Below are 18,899 nucleotides of genomic sequence, written 5' to 3'. Positions count from 1 at the left end.
GACTGAATCAGCCAATCTCAGGCACTTCAGTGTCTGCTTCTAGCCAGAGGGGTTCCCCTTGTCTTGAATCTGATTGTTTCATTCAAGACGGGTCCCTCCTTCCTGCTCTGGGGAATGACTCACTTTCCAACACACAAGCCAGCATGCGTCAGCACTCCGTGCTTGTGGTTGGTCTTTCTGGGAAAATTAATTTTGTAAGTACTTGGATTTCTGCTTCCGGGCTCTTGCCATTGTAAACCGTCATGGAGGCAAGGATTATGTGGGGAGACTATTCAAAAAGGGGGCCTCTGGGCCTGAATGCCAAAGACGGGTTTCAGGGGTCTGAGAAGCTCTAGGAGTCTATGCCAGTACAGCCAGGTGGTGAGTCAGGGAGGAACACTGGACAAGGATGCTTTTCTGCACCTAATGGAGTCAATAGTGGACCCCAGAAGATAGGTCCAAGCCCCTGACCCCAGGCTGTCACCGTGAATTTGACCTTATTTAAAAACATGGTTTTGCAAATTTCAAGAAGAGCTTCCCCGGCTTCTGGGCAATCCTGCATCCCATGGTTAGTGGCATCCTTATAAACTAAAGGGATGGAAACGAGACTTGAAGACCATAGAGAAACCACTCAGGGACGAAAGCAGAGATTGGAGTGGTTCAGCTGTAAGGTGAGCGATTCCTGGAGCTGACAGAGCGGGAGAGGCAACAGAAGACCCCTCCCTAAGCCTTCAGAAAGGGCAAGGCCCTCCGACACCTGGTCTCAGACTTCCCCTCTGGCCTTAAGCTGTTTGTGGCAATCTGTTTCAGTAGCCACAGTAAACTAATCCTTATCCATACATGCTCTGGACCTGAGATTTTTTTGTGTGTGTGATTTTTTGAGACAGGATTTCTTTGTAGCTTTGGAGCCTGTCCTGGAACTAGCTCTTGTAGACCAGGCTGACCTCATACTCCCAGAGATCCTCCTGCCTCTGCCTTCCGAGTGCTGAAATCAAAGGCATTTGCCACCACCGCCTGGCCTGAGAAAGGCATCTTATACCCCAGTATCACACATATAAATCAGCGAGGATTAGGGTTAGGCTCACCAGAAGAGGATCTTCTGTGTGTCCTCTTTATTTAGTGTGTGTGTGTATGTGTGTGTGTGTGTGTGTGTGCATGTGCGTGTGCTTGTGCGTGTGTGTGTGTGTGTGCGTGCATGTGTGTGTGCTTATGCGTGTGTGTGTGTGTGTTTGTGTGTGTGTAGACCAGGGGGCTGCATCAGGAATCTCTCTCCACCACTCCCTATTTTATTTGGTCAGGGATGGTCTCTCCCTGAACCTGCTGCTCACTGGCATGGCTGGACTGCCTATACAGCAAACCAGGGATCCTCCTGTCTCCGCTTGCCCAGCACTGGGATTCGAGGCAAACACCATGAGGCCTGGTTTTTTCATGGATTCCAGTGAGCCCAGCTCACATCCTCTTGCCTGCACAGCAAACTCTTTACTGACTGAGCCATCTCTTCAGCCCCCATAGATCTTTTTCTTGAGGACAAAGTTATATAATGTGAACTTTTTAACTTCCTGTAAAAAAGAAAGCTATATTTTCCCAAATTCCTCATATAGCCTGTAATTTCCTTCCCTTTTGTGATGCTGTTTGAAAATAACTTGTTCTCTTGCCTATCAGAGCTCCGCAATTTATTTTTGGCCAAAGAGTTCTCCTGGTGCTCATTCAACAACAAATTTGCTAACACTCTATTCTAAAAGAATGCTGACGTCATAACCCTTCAGGCCTCTAGAGGATCCCACCAGGAGCGGATGTTCTTAGGTTCGGCTCAGAGAACAGGAGGACTTTGGCCAATGTCTGACTGGTACATTGCCCTGCATGTTTTGGCTGATGGCTAAATAAAAGCACCCAGGACAGTCAGGGGACCATTCATCGTGTCCTTTCTTTCTTGCCAATGGCCACGGCCTCTTCAGAACATCGTCCTCTTCGATGAGGGTGATCGAAAAGCGACCTGCACTGAGAGCCTCTTCCTGAGCCCTGGTGAAACGTCACTGACCCCGAGCAGGCAAAAAGCCTCAGCCAGTTTGATGCTGAATCAAGGCCGGATCTCCACAGGGGCCAGGCATCAAAGATGCAGGTCACGTTGAAGGGCATAAAGAAGTAGCAAGGGCAGTGACACCGTCAAAGCCACATACATGCTCTTTCTATATCCAGCTCCATCCAATGCTGTCACATGCCATATGGGCCCAGTGTTATTTAAAGTTTTTAAACTTTGTGTTAAATGCTTTAGCTTTTCAGGAAAAAGAGGAAGCCAGGTGTTTGTGTAGAACATCACAAGGTTTAAAATATTCTACAGGTACAAAGAAATAAATGGATAATATAATAATAAGTAAATATATATATAGTATGCTATATAATTAATATATAATATTAATATGTTATAATAATTGTCTCCAGGACAATTATAATAAAAGTCTCCAGGGGACCTTGCTCCAGTGTGGGTACTTGCTAAGTTGGGGTGAGGAGGCTCTGTGATGCTCTGCTCCATCGCAAGCACCCAGGCGGGTTCCAGGAGGGAGCTCTGAGGATAGGTGTTTGTGTCAGCAGTGTCTGGATTCGAGTGCGCAGCAGAGCACCACGGAGATTTGTGAAAACGCAGACCACAGGCCACTGCTGTCCAGTCTGAATCGGGAGGTCTAGGCCGGGCCCGGGAATCTGCATTTTGAGTCACTGTGTGACGCTGCTGCTGAGTGCTGCATTTTGAGAATTGCTAGTCTAGACTGCATGGGAAAGGGACTCACAGATGTGAGTTATTTTCCAAGTTTCTTCTCAGAGCCCAGGCTCCTGTCCTCCCTCTTAACTAGAAAGGGAGCCATGCCTGCAGGGTCCCTGCCTCCTGCTTGGAGAGGCTTCCCAGGCCACATCTTCCCATCACAGTAACTTGCTTGTTTTTTTCCAGAGCACTTTACCCCCATTAGAAATACTCTACTTAGATTTACCTGTTTGTTCTATTGAGATATCATTTACGTTTCTCACAATGCATGTTCAATGGTTTGTTTGTTTGGAGGCAAGATTTCTCTAAGTGGCTCTGACTAGCTTGAGACTTGTTGATGCACCAGGCTGTCCTCAAACTCACAGAGATCCACCTGCCTCTGCTTCTGTGTGCTGGGATTAAAGACATGCACCACCATGCCTGGTAATGGGTTTCGACAAATAAATTCCTTATATTTTCATCAAAATTCCTTCAACTCAGAGTGTTCCTTCCCAGCCAGAACTCACTATTCTGTCTTCTCTCATCTTTTAAATTGTGTGTGTGTGTATGCACAAGCCCATGCCCACGCGCATGCTTGTGTGCATGCGTCTGTCTGCCTGTCTGTGCTCATGCAATGGTACTTGTGAAGAATGCCAGGAGATTACTCACAGGAAGTGATTTCCCCTTCCGTCATCTGGATTCTGGGGCTTGAGCTCAGTCACTGGGCACAGCAGCGCACACCCTTCCCACTGAGCCATCCCATGGCATCATGTGATGTGGCACAAACCATTTAGGTCGACCTTTCAACCTAACGTCTGTAGATGATACCTGTAACTCTCCCAGGTATCCCGTGTATCAGTACTTGGTTCCTTTCTTATTCGTAGTGAGTAGCTCTCCACTGTACACATACCCTGCAGGGTGGCCATTCCTCTGTGCTTGACATTTGGCTTCTCAGGGTTTTTTTTGTTGTTGTTGTTTTTGCTGCTAATAAGCAAGACTACTATGAATGTTAATGTACAAAGTTTCTTTTGTTTGTTTTTTAAAAATTTTATTTACTGTTTAAACAGAGCAAATATAGATTCATTAAGGAAAAATGAGAGAATTCCTGAGAGTGGGAGGGGCCCCAGGAGAATTCTTTTGCTTTATGTTTTTTTAAAGGCTCTATCTTTATTTTATGTATAGAATGTTTTAACTATATATAAATACGTGGGTGTGTGCGTGTGCTTGCGTGTGCGTGAGTGCGTGCGTGCGTGTGTGCGTGTGTGTGTGTGTGTGTGTGTGTGTGTGTTTGGTACTGTGTGCACACCTGGTGCCCACAAAGGTCAGAAAAAGCTATTAGATCAATCCCCTAGAGTTGGATATATGGATGGTTGTGAGCCACCATGTTGGGTTCTGGGAATCAAACCTGGGTCTTCTCAAAGAGCAACCAGTGCTCTTAACTGCTGAGCCATCTCTCCATCCCGTCTATTAAAATTTTAGCCATTCTAGTGTATCACAGTTGTATCACTTTTTTTCAGTTTTAACATTTATATATTTATTGTGTGTGTGTGTGCATGTGTACATGCATACACATGGCCTACATGTGTAAGTCAGAAGACAGCTCATGAGAACCAGTTCTGTCTTTCCACTGTGTGTATTCTGAGGATCAAACCCAGGTCTCTGTACTTAGCAGCAAGCACCCTTCCCCACTGAGCCATCTCCTTGGGCCTACAGATTCATCTTTTTGTGGTTTTAATTTGCATTTCCCTAATGACTAGCAATGTTGATGAGCTATACTGTTTTATTTACTTACATTTTTGCCAGTGTGCCATTATTGGTATATAGCAGCTACCTTGTCTTTTCTATTTGCTCATTCTGCCCATTGGTACATTTGGTACTGTTACCTGAAGTTGTAGCCAGGGATCAAGGACTTATTGGTATACTTGTCATCCAGGCGGCGGAAGCTGTATTTGGGACGACAGCGATGGGACCAGCTGTCCAAGTTACAGTCCCAGTAGATCTCAATGCCCATGATTCCTCCCTTGGGGGAAAATCAACAAGAAAAGTCACAAAGCCTGTTAGGGGTTATGTAACCATCAAACACTCTTCCACTCAGGAATATCTTCTCGAGGACGATTTTCGCTCTGTGGGGAAATACTCATTAAAAGGTTTCAGTGCAACCGGGCAGTGGTAGTGCACATCTTTAATCCCAGCACTCGGGAGGCAGAGGCAGGCGCATCTCTAAGTTCGAGGCCAGCCTGGTCTACAGAGCTAGTTCCAGGACAGCCAGGGCCACACAGAGAACCCTACCTCGAAACAAAAAATAAGTGGAGGAAGTGACCATCAACCAATAAGCGAACACAAGAAACACCAGTGGGGAAGGTAGAAATGCAAGCATGCATCCTTTCCTGCACCTGCTGTTGACACCGCCTTCAGCTCTGACGCTGGATACCTGCTCATGGTACAGAGGCAAATGTGTGCTCTTTTAATATGGCACATAGTGGTGATTTGCTCCTGAAGCCAAGGGAGAAACGCACCAAGTAGCTCTTTCAGGACCCTGGGATTCCCTGAAGCACTGGGTATGGTTTACCACATACAAATAAATGAGAGCCATGACTTTAGGAGCCAGAATGTCGGCCTCTACCACCGGACACTGTTATTTGTCATTTGACAACCTTGACCCCTTGACACACGTATAAATGCTTCACCGACCTGAATTGCTACCTCTGAAAAGTTCTCTCCTGCTTCTTGAAAGATGTCCCCTAGTCGGAAAATGGGACACTGAGGGTTCTGAGTCTTATGAAAGGTACAAGGGATCTTCAGATCTGGAAAAATGTTTTTCCTGTGCAGAATGGCAAAGAAACAGATGTTTTAACAACAGATGTTTTAACATCCTCTAAAGGGAAGACCAATGCCTGCTAAGTAGTGCTTGCTGATTACCGTGGTGTAAACGCTTTCATCACTGCTGATGTCAAGCTCCCAATGGGACACTGCTGAACTTGACATCAATCTACTACCAACAGGTCCATTGCTCATCGACGTGAGCTGTGTGGCAGCTCCCCTTCCCCCTGTGGACCCTTGTAGAATGTCCTGAACAATCTTTGTGACCAACAGCATATTGCAGAATTGGTTGGGTATCACTTCCAAAGACTGTGGCTTCCATCTCAGTTACCCTTGCCCATCCACTATGCAGATGACTTGCTCTGGTGATGCAGCCACCATGTCCTAAGGATACTCCCACAGTCCTTGGGTGAGACGAGCATGGTGAGGAACTTAGCCTTGCTGCCTCAGTCACATGGGAAAGGTGGGAAAGGACTCCGCCCTAAGCAAACCTAAAGCCAACAGAAGCTCTGACTGGTAGCTCTGGAAAGACCATGAGCCAGAACCACCCAGCAAAGACACTGCCAGATTGCCGAGCCACAGATGTGAGAGGGATAAAGCTCTTGTAATTCCCAGGCTCCCTAGGTTTGGGATCTTTTGTTCCACAACCTAGACAACTGACGCATACCACCAGGCGTTTGCGATGCTTACGTCGTATAGTTGTGGCCGGGGAAGTCAATATTGTTCTTGATGAGTACAGTGAAGTTTTCAGCGCTCCCCAAGAGTGCAGGCCTGAGAGAGAAGAACGAGGGCCGGTTACCTCAGGGACAAAGAGTCCATGGGATCAGAGGGTATGGTTTTGTGCTTTTGAGTGAAGAGAAATGAATACAGCAAAATTCTCCATAAAACCTGTAGTTTCAGCCGGGCGGTGGTGGCGCACGCCTTTAATCCCAGCACTCGGGAGGCAGAGGCAGGCGGATCTCTGTGAGTTCGAGACCAGCCTGGTCTACAAGAGCTAGCTCCAGGACAGGCTCTAAAGCCGCAGAGAAACCCTGTCTCGAAAAAACAAAAACAAACAAACAAACAAACAAAACCTGTAGTTTCCCCCAGAAGCCTTCACCCTCCTTGAGACCCCCACTACAATGACAGTGTCACGTCCAACACTGACACAATGCATGTCCGCTGGTGTGCGGTGACGTGTTAACATCTGACAAGACACATGCCACTAGCTGATTACCATGCCATAAAAGCTCCCACTGTGGCTGGTGTCAAGCCCTCATCCACCAGTAAACTTGAAACTGAGACCGAGTGAGCACGACTGGCCTTTAGTCAGTGCCAGTCGGCTCTTGCGCAGCCATGTTTGAGGCTTCCTGGATTGGCCTGGAGTCCCTGCAAGGCTGAATGGCAATTTATTTAGGTATGTCCAGTCTTTATCACAGGACCACACACAGAGTTATCTATAGCATTCATTCATTCATTCATCAGAGGCGCTGGGTAGCCTTTAGTTCTACACTGAGTTAGAGGAACCAAAATTCCAGGCGACAGGAAGGCCACCCACCCACCAGCTAGCCAGCCATTCATTAGCAAATAATTATGATACTTGACACGGAGCAGGGCCCTGGGATACAGTGATGAGCAAGACCACCAGCAGTTGGTAATCTATGAAAGATGGAGACAGGCTGAAGGTTAAAAAACAAAAACAAATGCCAAGTGGTGGGGGCACACACCTTCAATCTCAGCACTCGGGAGGCAGAGGCAGGTGGATCTCTGTGAGTTCGAGGTCAGCCTGGTCTACTTAGAGAGTTTGAGGTTAGCCAAAGCTACAAAGTAAAACCCTGTCTACAGAGCAAGTTCCAGGACAATCTGGGCTACACAGAGAACACTGTCTTGAGAAACAAAACAAATAAACAAAAAGATATTTTAAACTTCATACTTTAGGAAGACAGTGCTTCCATTAGAAGACACGAGTTATTAAATAAAAATTTAAATGAACTCCAGGACAGGCTCTAGAAACTACAGGGAAACCCTGTCTCAAAAAACCAAAAAAAAAAAAAAAAAAAAAAAAAAAAAATTAAATGAAAACCTCAGTGCCAGATGTGGGATACTTCCCTATGGGAAAGTGCTGGGGGTGGGGGTGGGAGTCCTCAAAATAAGCTATTACCATTGCTCTTGGTTCTTATCACACAGAGTTGATAAGACTGTATTTCTGAAGTCATAACACACTTGAAGGACATGAGGGAATCAAGCTGGAACTGGGGGTTTCTTCCTTGCCTTCCAGTGCTTGAAAGTGTTAGTCAGGCCACTGGGGGAGAAAAGCCATCAGTGGTAATTTTTAAAAATATCATACTTAATTTTAAAAAAGGGTTTGGGGGACCATGAAGGTTGAAGAAGAAAGTATTTGAGGAAGGGATCCAGGGAGAGTGGGAGGGGAAATCTGAGTTAGATATAATCAAAATACATTATATATACAGTATGTATGAAAGTCAGAGTAAGTTTTAAAAATATATGTGCAGCACTCGGGAGGCAGAGGCAGGCGGATCTCTGTGAGTTCGAGGCCAGCCTGGTCTACAAGAGCTAGGTCCAGGACAGGCTCTAAAAAAAAAAAAAGCTGCAGAGAAACCCTGTCTCGAAAAACAAAATATATATATATATATATGTGCATATATAAAGAATAAGTAAATGGAGTCGAGGAGTCAGAGGCTGCAGGATCCTCTCACTTGACATTGTAGCCTTTTATTTTGAATTACAGCTTTCTCTGCATGGCTCGTCTCTTCTGGCACAGAGCAAGAGGCTGGGGAGCCACTCCCTGTCTGGTCAACTGATATTTTAGATTTTATGTCATATGAAGTGACACACAAGGGAAGTCACTGAAGAGCACCAACTTCTTGGTGGCTGTGTTGGATGAACCGTCTCACCTGGTTCACATACCACGAGAGAAGACGGTTTGTCCAATCATGTCAAAATGTGCTTTATGCCCATACTCCTAGAACTCAGGTGGCTGAGGCAGGAGGATTACAAGATGAAGCCAACTTCAAAATGTAAGAAGAATAAAAGTGACCGCAGATATTGTGGCATACACCTTGAATCCCAGCATGCAGGAAGCAGAGGCATGCGGATCTCTGTGAGCTTGAGGCTAGCCTGGTCTACTTAAGAGAGTTCGAGGCTAGCCAAAGCTATAAAGTAAAACCCTGTCTCAAAGACAATGGCAATAAAAACAGCAGAAGCTCAGGACCAGCATGTGGAGACACACGGTATTCATCTGATGAATGAGTTGGTGGCAGAGCTGAAAGTGACAACCACATACTCCTCTGTGTGAACCCAAGCGGTTCTGTGGTGGAGTCCAGGGTCTCACCCACAGCTGCTCTAACAACTGAAGGCCGAAGGGCGGTACTGCCTCCTGCCTGCACCCTGGCACTGGAAGGCAGGATGGACCTTGGCCTGAGCCGGCTGCGGGTCTATTTGGTCAGCCTTCTTTCTGTCCCACATACAGAGTGCTCCTGAGGCTGTTTGGTCTGGGAAGTCTTAAAGCAAAGTGGATATTGTGATTAAAATTAGGGCCAGTGAAGTGGCTCAGGGCATAAAGGTGCTTGCCGCTAAGCCTGATGGGACCCAAATGGTGGAAAGAAAGAACCAGTTTCTGCAAGTTGTCTTCTGAGGTCCTGATACATGTAATGGCACACAAGCACCCACATATACAGGAAACAAACAAATATGAATGCAAATAAGTATAAAATAGAAACATACATTTATTTATTTATTTTTGGGTTTTTCAACACAGGGTTTCTTTGTGTAGCCCTGGCTGTCCTGAAACTCACTCTGTAGACCAGGCTGGCCTCGAACTCTCTAACTCATAGAAACCCACCTGCCTTTGCCTCTTGAATGCTAGGATTAAAGGAACATGCTTCTGCCTCCACCCAGAAAATATATTTTCTTTTTTTTATTTACTTATTTATTATGTATACAATATTCTGTCTGTGTGTATGACCGCAGGCCAGAAGAGGGCACCAGACCCCATTACAGATGGTTGTGAGCCACCATGTGGTTGACGGGGAATTGAACCTTTAGAAGAGCAGGCAATGCTCTTAACCTCTGAGTTATCTCTCCAGCCCCAGAAAATGTATTTTCAATTAAAATTCCATTTCTTATTTTATGTGTTCAGTCACCACAGGTAGCTGGCAGCTGCCATGTTGGACACCATGGGTCCAAACATTCCCATCACTGAAGAAAGTTCTATTATACAGAGATGTTCTAGAACTACTGACTTCTAGGAGCAGGCTGTCTCTCTCTCCCCGTCTCTTCCCCTCCCCTGCTCTGTTATATGCTTGGGTATATAGGTGCTCAGCCCTCAAACTGCTCACGTGTGGAGGGTAGCAGTTGGTAGCACTCTCCACTTGAAGCAGTCTCTCGCTGAGCCCAGAGCTCACCAATTTGGCTCAACTAGCTGGCCTGCACCCCTGACTCTGCCTTCTCAGCAGGGACTACTGTATCTGTTGCTATACCTGCTATTTGTGTTGGTGCTTGGGATTCAAACTCAGGTCCTCAAGCTTGCCAGACAGACACTTTACGCCCCAAGCCACCTCCCCAGCTCTGCTTCTTCATATTCTTTGTCATTTCCTATGAGCACAGATGGATCAGAGCAAACCCTGCTGTGGCTCTTGGGGAGGGTTCCCAGAGCAGCTGTGATGGCAGAGCAACCTAAGGGTGTTCCAGGTCACAGCTACATGCCAGCTGGCTCAGGCCAATTATAACATATCAAGAGCTAGCATAGCCTTCCCAGAGATGGCCAAGAAGTCTCCAAGCTGGGACTTTGCAGTCAGGGTTCTGCTGATCAGAGAGGCCCAGCAGCCCTGGAAAGACCACACCTGGCACTGCCAAGGCCACTGTTTGTGCCCCCCACCATGGAACTCACCTGGGGGCCTCTTTCCCCTCCTCAGCGGGACACCAGGCAAAGATTTCGCAGGTCTTCCGGTTCTTATCGTACTGTACACATTTGCCAGTCTGGATTCCTACAAGTTTTAAGAGGTTGAAGAACCACAGATGTGAATGACCCGGAAGAGAAATATCTCTAGGGGGTCCCGTGTACTAAGTTCACACAGAGACACTACACTCTGAAGCCCAAGCAGCTCCCTCTTCTGTGCACCCCACCCTCATCACACATGCCCTCCACGTCAAACAGAACACTTGACAATACGTCCTTAGAGAGGCCCAAAGACAGCACAGGGTGCTGCAGTCTGCCTGCTCTTTTGTTTTGAGGGAGAGATGCCTGAGAGTTCTGCATTCAAAGTATACGCTACATGAACTAAAGTATGGCTTTTCATGTGGCATCTGGGTTCCTCCAGGAGTACACAGCTCACCTGGGGATGTGTAAAGCCACATGATGAACTTGGGAGCATCTTTATGAAGTGTCAGAAAGAGTCCTGATCAAGAGCAAGCCACCTTACAATGACCTCCGTGGCAACTCATATACACATGTCATGCAGTGGAACCAGCACTCAGCTGCTTTCCCGCGTGTGGGTGTGGACACTGGGACCAGCACTCAGCTGCTTTCCTGAGTGTGAACGTGGACTCTGTGACCACTGGTGACTCTCCCTTGTTCTGAGACAGGATCTCTCTTTTTAAGCTCTGGCTGACCTGGAACTTGCTATGTAGACAAGGCTGGCCTCAAACTCACAGAGATCCGCCTGCCTCTACCTCTGCCCCATGAGTGCTGGGATTAAAGACCCTCCTTACCAGACCTGAGTCTTATGCCTTTTAAAATTAAAACATGAGGCAATGTCTCTTTGCAAGGTTGGGGCTGTAATTCAATGGTAGAGTGCTTATGCAGCCTGCAAGAAGCCCTGGGTTTGATCTCCAGTATCAAGAAAGAAAAGGAAAAAAAAGCAAAAAGGAGGGAGGGAGGGAGGCAGGGAGAAAAAGAAGGACAAGTAAATGAGAAAGTTAAACTTCCAGGTCCTTGGAAGTTCAAATCCCCTGCCTTTGGGGAAGTTCCAACAATTAGACCCTGAATCCACGTCTCTCACTGGGGTATTCAAGTCACACTTACAGGCTTCTGCTGGTCTGCTGGGACAAAGCGGGGAACAGACACAGCCTGACCTGTGATTTGGTGGTGACCTGTGATTTGCAACTGCAAGAGGCTAAGGACTTGAAACTGGATGTCATGAATGCCAGTCCACCCAACCCCCATAGCAGTCCAGAGTAAGACACAGAAGAGTACCTTTACTTTGCGGGTCCATCCATCCCTTTATACAGTCCCTGTCGGATTTACACTTTGTGCTGGGGCTGGTGGGAAACTGCAGGAGGAAGGGCAGGAGAGCAGAGAATGAGCATTGCATCGCCAAGATACCACAACACCAGGAAGTGAAAACAGTGTGGGACAGGACAAAGAAAGGGTGGTTCGTTTATATGTGAAGTGTGCATGTGTGTGCGTGCGTGTGCGTGTGTGTGCGTGCGTGTGTGTGTGTGTGCGTGTGTGCGTGCGTGTGTGTGTGTGCATGTGCGTGTGTGTGTGTGTACGTGTGTGTGAACCAGAGGTCAGTGTCAGGTGTCTTTTTCTGTCACCTTCCGTTTTGTTTTTTGAGACAAGGCCGCCCACTAAGACTGTAGCTCCCCTATTTGGCTGGGCTGGCAGGTGGAGCATCAAGGTGGATAGGGAATCCATCCATCCGCCTTCCCAGGACTAGGATCACAAGTGCGCACAGCTTCAGTGTGGATGCCGGGGATCAAACTCAGATCCTCATGCATGAATGGCAAGCACTTTGATGACTGACTCGTTTCTCAGGCCATGCTACGTCATGGACCAACTTCAAAACCTGATGCAGTGTGGAAGGCAGCAGACACAAGAGGCCATGTCCGGTATGGTTCTGTGTATAGGGAATGTCCTACATAGACGAATCGCCAGAGAGGGAAGGCAGACTGGTTGTCTATGGCTGTGGGGAGAGAGAGATTAGTCACTAATGGGGACAATTTGTTTTGGGTGTCAGTTTCCTGGAGGGATAGAAAATGTTCTGAATTAGGTGATGATGATGATGGTGGTCTGCATGATGTTGCAAAAAACATCACCAGATTGTGTATTTGGAAGCCTAGGTTTTAGAGTGTATGGATTTTATCTCAAAAACAAGGCTGAATAGAAATGTAAGCAGTAGGCGTCAAGGCAGCCAGGAGGCCCGCTTGGGGACGGCCTTTGGGGTAGAGAGTAGGTGGCCCTGCCACCACAGGACCGAGAAGTTGACAGATAGCAAGGTGTAGCAGGCCATGTGGGAAAAGAGGACATGGCCAGCACACTCCTGCCTGACAAAAATGGGTCAGCTGTGTCTGGGGCTGAAGGACAGAATAAGGGAAGAGAGAAGAGAGGACTGGTTTGGGTGTTTGACTTCATGCAGCAGGTCGAACAGTGAGCCTTAAGACAGAACAAACACAGGCAGGCAGGGCCTCTGCTCCTTGTCACCTGGGCATTTGTTTAGTTTGTTTGTTCGTTTGTTTTTGAGACAGGGTTTCTCTGTGAAGCCCTGGCTGTCCTAGAACTCACTCTATAGACCAGGCTGGTCCCAAATTCACAGAGACCCACCCGCCTCTGCCTCCCAAGTGCTGTCTCGTTCCTGTCTTTTTATATCAAGACGAGGCTCTAGATACTCTTGGGTTCTTTGAGAGCAGCTTTCTGTGTGGGCTGCGTTACCTTGGCTGAGTCATTTCACTTCCTCTAAGCTGTGTTTGTTAGAGGAGGGTAAAGCGCTTTGTCTTACATGGATGTTAAGAAGGTGGAAAGACGGCTTAGCATGTAGTTCTTGCTCAGTGAATAGTTCCCACAGTTTCCAGACTCAGTTTCTCTTTACTGCCTGGATTGCTTTCTTTCTGTGGCCCACCAGGCCCCTGGGTTCTTCTCTTGGTAACCCCTAAATTCAATTATGAACCTTCTAACTGAAAATTCTCAGTCACATCCCTATAGCCTAACTACCAGCCTGACTCATAACAGGTCTTGATCATTGTCGTATGAGTGAATGAATGAATGAATAAATGAATGAATGAATGATGTACTATGGCTCTTGGGTTGTTGTGTAATTTTCATTATCAGCTATAAGGAACTCCCAGGAAAGAAGATACACCAATTCTATTTTTTTTTCTCTAAAAGAATCTCTAACACTAGTTTTTTTGATTGCTGCATGGGTTGGGGAGGTTCTCGATCACTCTCCTGGCCCATAGATAAGTGGTTCCCTGGCTTTGTAGCTGGGCCCATATGTGACCACAGAACTAACAGGATGCCAACTCCGGGCTTACGTCCTCTTCTGCCTTCTTGGCTCTAGGGTCTCTGAATGCAGTTTGGAAAGTTGGCCGCTATTTGGAGGAGACATGTGGGAAGACCCCAAGAAGAGAAAAACTCTTGAGAGTCCCTGGAAGTGAAGAGGTGCCCAGCACTGAGCATCCAAATGATGCTAACATGCTAATGGCAGCTGCTTTGCAGCCGCAGCTCTGAAAAAAACAAGGCAATCAGCCACCCAACTGAGCTGAGCCCAGCACGGAACTGCAAGACTAAACCAAGCTGTGTGAAGTCCCTCGGGTACACGGGGCGTTTAAAGAGCTGGAACAATCCATACATATTCAGGTGTACACTAGGGCTCAGTCGCATTTACTGAGGTGACCAGAGATAGTGGAGGTATTGACATGCAAAGAGGGGAGGCACAAGGCCAGGTGGAATGACCCAGGCCAGATTGCAGTATAGGCTAAACTCCCCTCCCCAGGGTCCTGTGGTGCCCCTCAGGCTGGCAGTACACCATGGAGGCTCCAGTGAAATGTAAAATAAATCACACACAAGCCAGGAATCATATTGTGAGCCGCACAGAAAGCCTGTGAAGGCAAGAGTGGGTATTCACACAGGCCCTTAGACTGGGGCAAGCAAGACTTTTTTCCCAGAATGCATCTCCCACTTGACCACTCTGAGAGGGTCCCCTACTCACCTCTGGACAAAGCTTCTGTTCTTGGCCTTCTGACTTGAGGAAGTTTGTCATCACAAAGAACGAGTTCCCCTGCAGAGAAAAATGGAGGAGCAAAGGCGGGGCCGGGGGAGCAGAACTCCTATGGCTAAGTGCCGGGGGCAAGTCTTTGTACTCTGTGAAGCCTCTAAAAATCAGCCGTGGGCAACACGGATTTTGCCAAGGACTTAACATAAAAGCTGCAGGAGCTGTCTCACCAGGCAAGGGGGAGCAGCGGAGCATTCAAATGTGGGGAGCAGTCATTTTCCAAGCCAACCTCACAAGCAGCTGTACCAGTTTTCCCACAGTACAATCCCATTGAGACTCTGGAGAGCTGGGGAAGTGGAGGTGGGGTGTGGGCTGCACCCTGGGCAAGCTGTTCACATTTCTCAGGGCTTAATGGAAGACCACGGGGCTTCCCACTACCTGGGCAATCAGTGGCTTTTATGGTTTCTAGCTAGAAACAAATAGCAGCTTGGGCCTGATGGTTTTGCCAAGTGCTCTGGCTCCCCAGGGTTGCAAATGGGCTCTTTTGTTCCTCCCACCCCCATATGTTCCTAACTCCTCGGCCCCTCTTTTATTTCTCCTTTTTTGGCTAAGTGCTTCGCAGACTCAGCTAGCCACACAGCTCTCCGAGACCTGCACCTTTTCTCTTTGTCATGTACCCTCTCTTTAGAAAGGCTCAAGAACCATCTCCTGGGGACCTTTTCAATGCTAAAAGGTCACACCAGCCGTGCAGAAGACAAGCGCTTTTGAATCCTGGCTACGCCTGCCGCGTGGTGGCCCTGCCTCTCAAGCCACTTGCGCACCAGTGCCAGTGAATCAGACCGCATTTGGAATGTGCCAGGATGCGCTGCTATTTCGGGCAGCCCGGTAGGACTTGATAAAGCAAAGACGCATCTTCTTTGAGCTGCTGAATGTGACCCAGTTTGGCAATTTTTAGGTTTTCTCAGTTGGGATTTTCGCAGGTTTTAAATAGGACTAATGTTTTTCATTTCTGTTGAGACAGGGTATTATGTATTTCAGGCTGGCCTCAAACTCACTAAGCAGTTGAGGGTGACCTTGAACTCCCAATTCTCCATCCTTGACCTCCTGGGGCTACAGGCTTATACTGACACTGGTTTTATGTGGCACTAAAAATTGAACCCAGGGTTTCATGCATGTTAGTCAAGCATTCTACTGTTTGAGCTAGATCCCTAGTCCCTAACCAACATTTTTTTTTTTTTTTGGTTTTAAAATGAGGCTCTAGACCCCTAAGTATGGGGAGAGGCAGCCGCCAGGGATGAGTCCTGGAGTCAGCTGCCTGGTGCTCACCTGCAAAGGGAAGGTGTAGTCTGCAGTGTCAAAGATGCTGCGCAGTGACTTCATCTCCCCACCCTCCGTGATGTTCTCTGTCACCTCCGCGATCCCTTTGACCTTGGTGTGCACAGAGCTGATAACAGGCTCCTTCCGCTGGTACAGCTTGTCACTCACCAAAGCAAAGCTGAGGACAGATGAGGAACATGAGTGGTTTCCTCACAACCCCTGGCAGTGGTTTGGGCTGCAGCCTCTGAGGTAGGGGTGGTGGGAGCAGCTTTCGTTCTCAGCCTGCTTGCCCAGCGACCTGCGACCTGCTTCCTCGTGCCTCTCCCTCTCTGCAAACCGGGACCAGCAGCTGCAACTCTCCCCACCCCCCTTAGTATTACCCACTGTAGGCCGAATTTCAACTCAGTCCCGTTCTTGGGAGGCCGAATGGCTCTGTCCCGAGGTTCAGTAACACCTCAGCTCTGCTTGCTCTTATTTCAGGTTATTAGATTTTTGTTTTGTTTTGTTTTTAGAGACAGGGTCTCTCTACGTAGTCTTGGTTGTTCTGGTATAGACCAGGATGACCTTTGAACTCACAGAGATCCTCCTGCCTCTGTCGCACAAATGCCGGGATTCAAGGCATGTGCCGCCACACCCAGCAGGTCATTTCATTTATAAGAAATCTACAGGACAGATGGACAGTTGCCGGAGAGAAGAAATGGGGAATGACAGTTAATGAGTACTTTATTTCCTATAAAGATGATAAAAATATGTTGGCAGATAAAGGCATTTCCTATATAACACTGAGCACGTGTTAAATAGCACCTGTCTGTTCACTTACAAATAAACCCTTTATTCCTTTCTCTTTAAGAGGTCAGTTTTATGCTATAGAAACTTTACCTTGATAGGTAAGATAAAAATCACACATACCTTTAATCCCAGCACTCAGGAGGCAGAGGCAGGCGGATCTTTGTGAGTTCGAGGCCAGGCTGGTCTACAGAGTGAGTTCAGGGACAACCAGGGCTACTCACGATGATGTCTACCAGGGGGAGAGAGTGGGATGAAGGATGAGTTTGCAGGGAGTGGAACTGGATTAGTATGCTTCGGTTCATCGGTTGCACGGTAGCACGTAGGTCTTTATGCACTGTACACGTTAGCGTTTCTCCAACAGGGATTAAAGAAGAAAGAAATTGGTCCAGCGAGATGGCCCAGTGAGTTAAGACACTTGCGACAAGACTGGCTGTGTTTTAATAAATAAAGCTTTCCTGGAGATCAGAGAGTAAAACAGTCATACAGGCCAGGCAGTGGTGGCATACACCTTTAATCCCAGTAGCCACACTAGGTAGCCATAGAGGCCGCGCGGTAGTGGTGCACGCCTTTAATTCCAGCACTAGAAAGGAATATAAGACTGGAGGAGAGAGATCTCACACACAGTCTCATTCTGAGATTCCTGGAGCCAGGATTGCCATTTCGGTCTGAGGTACAGGTAAGAGCCAGTGGCTGCCTGCTTTGCTTTTCTGACCTTTAGGCTGAACCCCAATATCTGTCTCTGGGCTTTTATTGCTTGTGCTATAACTGACGGCCTGGGTTTGAGACCCAGAACCCACAGGATGATGAGAGGAGAGAACCAACTTCCAAAAGTTGTTCTCTGACCTTCGCATGCTCGTCATGGCACATGAACATGCACACCCACACAAAATGCAAACAGTTAATTAAAAAAAGGTGCTGGTGCTAGAAATCGAGATTCAGGATCCACTCAGCACGTGTGGTGCAGAGTCGGGTAGAACGCTGCAGGCAGAAACAATTACGAGTGTTCAGCCTCACTCCAGCCTCAAAACACAAGCAAAACACTTGCAATGTTCTTTCATTGCATCAGCCTCCCGGAAGAACATGTGCTTAGTCATTCAGTGGGGAGCTCAGCCTTATGCACCTTATCCTTTCTAGAATATGCAACACAGGATCAGCTTACTAGAATCCAGCCCTGTCAGTTACAAAGGCTTTGCAAACATGATGGACCTTCGTATCATAATGAACATGAAGATTCTTTTTTGTTTTGTTTGTTTTGTTTTTCAAGACAGGGTTTCTCTGCATAGCTTTGGCTGTCCTGGAACTCGCTCTGTAGACCAGGCTGGCCACAAGTTCACAGAGATCCGCCTGCCTCTGCCTCCCGAGTGCTGGGATTAAAGGCGTGTGTCACTGCCACCCTGTGAACATGACAATCCTATTAACACTTCCTAGAGATGCATCAAAAGAGAAAAGAGGCAGAGACTGCAGTATCTTCCCCTTTAGGAAGAGCAGTCTAATTGTCAATCCAGTCACAAACTCTTGACCTTGTGTGATGACTCAAGAGAAGCCAGGCTTCCCCTCTGGGTCATGGGTTCAGTCACAATTCTCTAATATCTAACTCTGATGACTATTAGCTCTAAGAAACTGATGTGCAATGCATCCAGGTGTATTCAAAGCCAGCAGCCTCTGGATCAAGTGCAGTATTAAGGAGCCAGGTATCTAGCTGAGCCTGGTAGAATAGGTAAGATTGAGAAGTGGGGAAGGAAGAGCTGGAGAACATGGCAGGCACAAGAGACCTGCAACAGAAGAAGCTATGGCTATCCAGAGACCCTTGCAGACCAGTCTGGCCAAAGAGGAGGAAATGGAGGAGCCCGAATAGAGCCGAAGTGGAGAGGGAGCTTTGGGGCCATGGAGCACTGAGACTGGCTCTCGCCTAACTCACCAAATGTAGATGCAGATGATCACCAGAAAAGTGCTCTTCAGAGTCCCAATCCATATGCTGCGGATTTGAAGGACTTTCACAGATTTGTAGCTGCATAACTGGACCATTGGCACCAAGATGAGAAAGTTCTCTGAGCTCCCCAGGAAGGAAGTGCTTCTCAGCAAAGTCTACCTGTCTCCTATGAGGAATGCCTAAGTTCTGAGCAAAGGTAACTCTGAAGTGAAAGACAAGCTCTGAGAAGACCTGCCTAACACTTGTTTAATGCACAGCTAGCCGGGGCCTCGCTCCGGCCTCTGCTGCCTGGACATCCTCACTCATGCTGCCAGGAGCATGTGTAGAAGCCTCTTCTCCCAGCAAAGGCACTTGCTCTGCCTGAGGTGAAATGCCAGGTCAAAGGGCAGGCACATTTATG

The 18,899-nt window shown here is 47.6% G+C and overlaps 1 protein-coding gene across 1 annotated transcript in view; it reads right to left on the bottom strand.

Annotated features, from left to right (window-relative positions):
- P2rx7 (purinergic receptor P2X 7) overlaps positions 1–18,899 on the bottom strand; it is a 40,171-nt gene that overhangs the window by 13,363 nt on the left and 7,909 nt on the right. Inside the window, exons 2-8 of the mRNA XM_038345557.1 lie at positions 15,790–15,958; positions 14,461–14,529; positions 11,727–11,802; positions 10,422–10,518; positions 6,224–6,304; positions 5,405–5,534; positions 4,597–4,733 (exon numbers count right to left, since the gene is read on the bottom strand). Coding sequence (XP_038201485.1) covers positions 4,597–4,733; positions 5,405–5,534; positions 6,224–6,304; positions 10,422–10,518; positions 11,727–11,802; positions 14,461–14,529; positions 15,790–15,958 — 759 coding nt within the window. The remainder of the gene's footprint in view (positions 1–4,596; positions 4,734–5,404; positions 5,535–6,223; positions 6,305–10,421; positions 10,519–11,726; positions 11,803–14,460; positions 14,530–15,789; positions 15,959–18,899) is intronic.

This window comes from Arvicola amphibius, chromosome 10 (genome assembly GCF_903992535.2).
Source record: "Arvicola amphibius chromosome 10, mArvAmp1.2, whole genome shotgun sequence".
Lineage (NCBI taxonomy): Eukaryota > Metazoa > Chordata > Mammalia > Rodentia > Cricetidae > Arvicola > Arvicola amphibius.
This window is presented reverse-complemented; position numbering and strand designations above follow the sequence as displayed.